This window comes from Primulina tabacum, chromosome 16 (assembly GCF_025594145.1).
Source record: "Primulina tabacum isolate GXHZ01 chromosome 16, ASM2559414v2, whole genome shotgun sequence".
Classification (NCBI taxonomy): Eukaryota; Viridiplantae; Streptophyta; class Magnoliopsida; order Lamiales; family Gesneriaceae; genus Primulina; species Primulina tabacum.
The window spans coordinates 8,551,910-8,559,109 of NC_134565.1; the positions used below are offsets into that span (position 1 = coordinate 8,551,910).

A 7,200-nucleotide genomic window follows, 5' to 3' on the forward strand; every position below is an offset into this window, starting at 1 on the left:
TTAGGTATAACAAAGAACCAATCAATCCTCTGTACATCTTTGTGTCAACAGAGATTCCCCTTCGTCTTTATCCAGCTTAATTGATGAACTCATTGGGGTAGAAGCTGGAGAGCAATTTTCCATGCCAAATTTCTTTAGCATAACTCGAGTGTATTTGGCTTGATTGATAAATATACCATCTTCGGACTGCTTGACTTGCAGTCCTAAAAAGCAATTTAATTCGCCCATCATGCTCATCTCAAATTGCTCCTGCATTATCTTGGAGAATCTTTCACACAGCTTAGGGTTAGTTGATCCAAAAATAATATCATCCACATATATTTGTACAAACAGTGAATGATCATTTTTTGAGAATTTAAACAACGTTTTATAAACCGTTCCGATTGTGAAACCATGATCAAGCAAAAATTGGTTAATGTGTCATACCATGCTCTCGGGGCCTGTTTTAGTCCATATAGAGCTTTGTCAAGTTTATAAACATACTCAGGGAAGGTGTGATTAATAAAGCCAGGTGGTTGTTCTACATGAACTTCCTCATTCAACAAACCATTCAAGAAAGCAGATTTAACATCCATTTGATATACTTTGAAATATTTAAATGCTGCAAATGCTAAAAATATTCTAATGGCCTCTAGCCTGGCCACAGTGGCAAAAGATTCGTCAAAGTCTATACCTTCTTCTTGTCTATAACCCTGAGCTACTAGTATAGCCTTGTTTCTAATAATTAAACCACTTTAATCCATCTTGTTTCTGAATACCCATCTAGTTCCAATTACATGAGTGTTATTTGGCCGAGGAACTAGATGCCAGACCTTACTCCTTTAAAACTGATTAAGTTCCTCCTGCATGGCTTCTATCCAATTTGTGTCAAGTAGTGCATCATCGATTTTCTTAGGTTCTATCTGAGAGACAAACGCAGCATGCATATATTCATTTATCATTTGATTTCTTGTTCTAAGAGAAGCAGTAGGGTTACCGATGACCAGCTCAAGTGGATGATCCTTTTTCCATTGGAGACATGGTCAATATGGATTTAGCTCGGTTGGTTTAATGATTTCTTCTTCTTGTTCCAAAGCTCCTTCTTCATTTTCTACATTTTGCGGTTGCTGGTTGTATTTCGGTTCGTTCACTTGTTGAGTTTGTTCTTGAGCGGTTGGATTTTCTTTTGATATGCTTCCACCTGTTTTTCTTAGATCTACCTCATCCTCACTGCTTGCTTCAAGGTTAGTAGCATCAAAATTATTTATCAAATCATGTATGCTGCTATTGCTATTGTCATGACATATAGATGATTCATCAAAGACAATACGTATGGATTCTTCAACAGTGAGAGTTCTTTGGTTGTAAGCTCTATATGCTTTGCTCACTGCTGAATAGCCTAAGAATATACCATTATCAGCTTTTACATCAAAGGCAGTAAGATGTGTTTTACCATTAATATGAATGAAACACTTACAACCGAATATGCGAAAGTACCTGACATCAGGCTGTTTACCGGTCCATATTTCATATGGAGTCTTCTCATGATTTTTATTAATCACGGACCGGTTTTGAGTGTAACAGGCTGGGTTGAAAGCTTCAGCCCAGAACCTTTGTGAAATACCAGATTCAGCTAGCATGGTTCTAGCTGCCTCCTTCAAAGTGCGGTTTCTCCTTTCAGCTACTCCATTCTGTTGTGGAGATCTTGCTGCTGACAGTTCATGTTTTATGCCATGATCTTCAAGATAGGATGATAGGAATTGGTTTAGAAATTCAGTTCCTCTGTCACTCCTGATTCTGTCAATTGCCTTGCTTTTCTCATTCTGAAGCCTTTTGAGCAGCTTGATTAGTTGATCAGCGGTTTGATCTTTGGAGCTCAAGAATATTACACATGTAAATCTGGAGAAGTCATCAATTACGACAAGAGTATATTTCCTTCCCCCTAAGCGCATCACCGGTATTGGTCCGAACAAGTCCATATGAAGGAGTTCCAGGCATCTAGTTGATGAGTTTCTTCCTCTATTTTTGAATGTTGAACGGACTTGTTTTCCTAATTGACATGCATTGCAAACTCTATCTTTGACAAAATCAATGTTAGGCAAGCCAGATACAAGATTAAGTTTACTGATAGTAGCAATGGATTTAAAATTGAGATGATTAAGACGCTTATGCCAAAGCCAATTTTTATTTCCATTTAAAGCAACAAAACAAGTAGCTACACTAAGACAATCATCATTCCATTTGACTTTGTATGTATTTTGCTCTCTATGTCCAGTAATCATGATATTACCAGCCTGTGGTTCTCACACTGCATAAGAGTTTTTGAAATTCTATGATGTAACCACTGTCACATAGTTGGCTTATACTTATCAGGTTATAACAAATATTTTCTACTAGAAGTACATCTCTAATGATAATTTTGCCATGGATAATATTACCCTTACCCACAGCTTTACCTTTAGAATTGTCGCCGAAGGTGATTGTTGAACCTTTGCAGTTAACTACTTCTGATAAGAGATATTTGTTTCTAGTCATGTGTCTAGAGTATCCACTATCCAAGAACCAGATGAATTCTTCCAGGTTCCTTTTCTTTGACACCTGACATTATTGAAAATAGAGATTGATACCCTTTTCTATTTGGGTCCTGAGTTTATCAGTCCTTTAGGGATCCACACTTGAATTATCCTGAAGGATTTTTCATGATGTGTGTCCTAGAATAGTTGTTGTTGTGTGCGTAATCAAGTGATGTATGCAGTGCTTGTGCAGTATGCTGTTTCAACCGTTTGTCATTGTCACTCAATCGATACCTCTTTTGAACAAGTTGGCTGTTGTGGTAATGGTTAGGTCTAGTTTTTGAATGATTTCCAGTTGACCCTGGCTTTCTGCTGGCCCAATTTGAACCGTTGTGAGCGGTTGTAATAGGCCTGCGTCTGAGCCATGATTTGTTGGTTTTAGCATTCTCAATTTCGACGTATCCTAAGCCACATCGTTTTCTGTTATTTTCAAGATTTGCATTTTGAGTGCCTTGATCTTTAGTCTTATCATGTTCATATACCGTGCTAGATCTGACAAATTTAATTGGTTTTAAACTGTCTTTCTCTAGTAGCGGTTGAGTTGATACTCCGGAAGTACTGCATTCATTAATGTATAACCTATTCCGGTTTTGTCTCCGGCTGGTTTCTGCATTTCATGCATCTTGTTAAGAGAAACAGAGGACTTGTTCCAATTGTTGACTGTATCAATCAACCATTTGTTTTCTTTCAAAGTAGCATGGAACAATCTTCGCAGATCATCGTTCTAAGCGGTTAGCAGACTTAACTTCACTTTCAAACCGTTAACCTCTTTTTGCTACGAACAGCTAGAGAAAGTTAACTTGTTTTCCAAGTTTTGTTTTTCTGTTGTGGCTTCATTGAAATGCTGTGATAGCCTCTTAAACTCATCTACCATGTCGTGAAGTGCGGTGACAAGATCTTCTCGTGTGAATTCATCGGAGTTAAAGTCAAATACCACTTCATCAGTAGATTCTTGATCTTCTTTGGTCATGAGACACTCTACTTTCTCATCTTCGCTTTCACTTGAAGATTCTTTAGAAATAGATTTTTTTGATTCTGAATCAACCCATTTGCCTTTATCTTCTTCTGCAACTAGGACTCGCTTATTCTTCTTTTTGATGTATCTTTTGTTGTCTTTAAACCGTCTTCTATCACTTGATTTCTTTTCATCTTTCTTTGGCCTGTTGCATTCTGAAATAAAGTGTCCTTTCTTTCCACAGTTAAAACAAGCTTGACCATAATCAGTATGGTCCTTGTTGAAATGAGGTTTATTCATCTGTGATTGATTTTTACGCATGAATTTACTGAATTTTTTAACGAATAAAGACATGGCTTAATTGCTTAATTGCTCAGCCGATTTCTTACTTGAGGACTCTTCGACCGGAAGAGTCACTATAGTAGCTAGGTAGTGCCTTCGTCTGCTGAGAGGTGAGTGGATCTTCTTCAATTCGTATACCAAGCTCGAACTCATATGCTTTAAGGTCAGCAAAGAGATCGTGAAGTTCAAGTTTGTTCAAATATTTGGATTCTCGCATTGCAATAGTCTTCACGTCCCATTCTCTAGGAAGAGCTCGCATAACCTTTAGAGCAATTTCTCGGTTAGAATAATCTTTACCTAATGAAATGAGTTCGATAATGATGCCACTGAACCGTTCGTCGAATTCTGCTAGGAGTTTCTCCTGGCTTAATTTTTGCATTGTCAAACTTTTGAATAGCTACCGTCAACTTGTTTTCTTTCGTTTGATCATTGCCTTCACATAATTGAGTAAGCTTCTCCCATATTTCCTTGGCAGTAGTGCACGTCTTGATCTTGGCAAACATATTTTTGTCCAAGGTTTTGTAGAGGATGTCTTTTGCAACGTTATCCAGATTTGCTTTCTTCTTATCCTCAGCAGTCCATTCGGATCTGTGCTTTTCTATCATCTGAGGAGCACCTTCGATTGTAGCAGCAGCTGTGTTTACTTTCAGGATTTTCATCGGCCCATCAGTGATAATGTACCACATATCATCATCTTGGGCTGCTAGATGTGCCTGCATACGAAGCTTCCAATCATCATAAACTTCTTTAGAGAACATAGGAATTTTATTGAAAGATGCCATAAGTGTTCAAAAGATATTAGTGTTTGAGAGAAACCCCACTATGATACCACTTGTTAGGATCGAGAAAGAGTTTAGAGGGGGGTGAATGAACTCTTTCAAATTTTCTCGTGTAAGAGTGTGATTTCAACCGTTTTTAGGCGGTTGAAAATGTCTTCTCAAACAGTTGAGAATGTGAACCACTATTAAGTGCAAAAAAACGGTTCACAATCTTTGATGCAACTTAAAACACAATATCAGGCTAAAACAATGAATAGAGACTAGACAGATAAATGATTGCGGAAATTAAAGTGACACAGGTTTGTTATGGATGTTCGGAGAATGAATACTCCTACGTCACCCCTTCTTCCTCCTTAGGAATGATTCCACTAAAAGACTTTGGCTTTACAAACTTCTTGCAACAGCCCGCTCCAATCAGGACTTATCACACTGCCTGTTTTGGAACTCTTAGTGATCACTTTACACTTCTGGATATTTAAGAACACTTAGTTCACCAGATATCAAAGCTGAATCAAATAACCAAAGGGTTAATGGTATGAATAAATAGTTTTGATTTAGTAGCACGAAAATGATCCTTAGATGATCAGATAAATTTCTCTTATGTGCGTGCTGATTGAGCGATGGAGTATATGAACTTTTAAGAGCGCTCTAAGATCTTTTTGAATAGCAAGCGAGTTGTAATATTGAAGCTGAGAATCTCAAGCCTTTTTGCCAGCAAACTCTTCCGTTAATATACACGATTTCCTTAACGGTCGGAAAGGACATAACAATGTTAACCTGATCCTCTTTACATACGTGTTGCTATCGATATTTTGAGCATTAAATGATCTTTCATAAACGCATTTAATGGTCCTTTTGCACAGCATCGTTCTGAATCGCTCTTCTTGAGGAGTTCCTTTTAAGGAAACTGTTTTGGAAACAGAACTTTAGGTCTATGCTTGGTATTCCTTTTTCTGGGAAAGATAATTAAATGTAGATCAATCTTGGAACTGATGTAAGAATTTGCTGACTTCAAAGCGATGTAATACTTGAATGAATTTAAGCCGGTCAGAGAATATCTTTGAGTAATAATTAGTTCTCTTTAATGACCGGTTCCGATAACGGTCTGAAGTGAGCGGTTGAAACTGCTTTGAGCTTTGATCTGTTAGCTGAGCGGTTGAACTGCTGCATATCTGATATACGAACCGCAGCTGAATATTTGTTTTTGTCATACACCAAAATTCTTGGGAATAATATTTTCTTAAAAGTGTCCTTGTAAGTGAAACATAAAACATTTTACGAAAACACAAACTGGTAATCTTTAGAGAGGTCATTGTAAACTGTTCTTCACAAATAAAAACTTCTAACTTATTCTTTTTGGAGTGGAAAACTGAGAGGAAATAGATGAGCTACAACACCTTTGAACATTTATTCTCTCTTCAAATTATACATTTGTTTACTTTGTTAAGTATTTATGTCTTACTTATGGTTTTGCTCATACCAAGCCCCTGCTGATTTTGCTCGAGTTTTGCACGGTGTTAAATATTCAAGCAAACATGAAAAACTCTAAATAACCCAAGACTGTTGAAATTTAACAGAATCTAACAATTAAAATAATTTCAACATAACTCAAACATTTTCCTCTTCATTGCAGATCAGCTTCAACAAGGATTTTTGGGCTGTTCGTTTTTGGAAAAATGGCGTTTGTTTTTGGAGTGAAAATATTTTCTGCCCATTAGTGTAATGAACACTTTTTATTTTGAGAAAAAAATTACAAACCATTTTTGGACCTACAAAAACACTCGCATGGATCGCAAAAGGTTTCTTTTGTTTCCAAACATAGTTTCTTTCCTATCGCTTTCTTGGTTTCTCTGTAAAAAAAGTCATACCCATTCTCTAGAATTTGACAGACCCTTGAGCAAATAAGCCTTTTTAGTATCAAAATCTCAAGGATATCTCCCAAGTACCAAATTAAATCATTACCCTGATTACTAATATAATAAACCCCATCTTTCTCATTCGACTGACAATTTTTTCATTTAATTTAATTTTTTTAAAAAATTTATTAAAAACCTTACTCCCCTACTCCACCAAAAGTAGTTCTTTTGTGACACGAACTCACATATTTATATCCGTAAGACGAGTTGATCTAACCTATATTTGCAATGTAAAGTAATAAATTTTACATAAAAAATAATATTTTTTAATGAGTCAGGTCGAAGATCTATCTCATAAAATAAACACATGAAATTGTTTCATAAAAATGGCTGTGATCCATCAATGACACGTGTCACATTTCTTTTAGTAATTCTATTTCTTCTTTTCTTAATTTTTTTAACTGTGGGCCTTTTATTTATTTTTATATTTTATGAAAATGCTGGAAAATAATATACCAGTAGAAAGAAAAATTTCAAAAATAGATCCCAAAATAATACAACAATAAAATATCACAATCATATTTTTGAAAATAATATTTTGGTGAGAAATTTTTTTTAAAATTTTTTTACTTGTTTTTATTTATGTAAAGAGAAAATGAAGATTTAAGCTATCGGCCTTTGATTTTTTAGATTGTTATGCATTCGTAACAAGAGTA

The 7,200-nt window shown here is 35.9% G+C and overlaps 1 protein-coding gene across 1 annotated transcript; it reads right to left on the bottom strand.

Annotated features, from left to right (window-relative positions):
* Positions 1–1,022: 1,022 nt before the first annotated feature.
* LOC142528329 (uncharacterized) lies at positions 1,023–4,631 on the bottom strand. The gene is made up of 6 exons (XM_075633373.1): positions 4,283–4,631; positions 3,897–4,146; positions 3,353–3,835; positions 3,112–3,259; positions 2,383–2,577; positions 1,023–2,273 (listed from the first exon to the last, which is right to left on the bottom strand). Exons 1-6 carry the CDS (start codon positions 4,629–4,631, stop codon positions 1,023–1,025), a joined length of 2,676 nt encoding a protein of 891 aa, XP_075489488.1.
* Between the last annotated feature and the right edge of the window lie 2,569 nt (positions 4,632–7,200).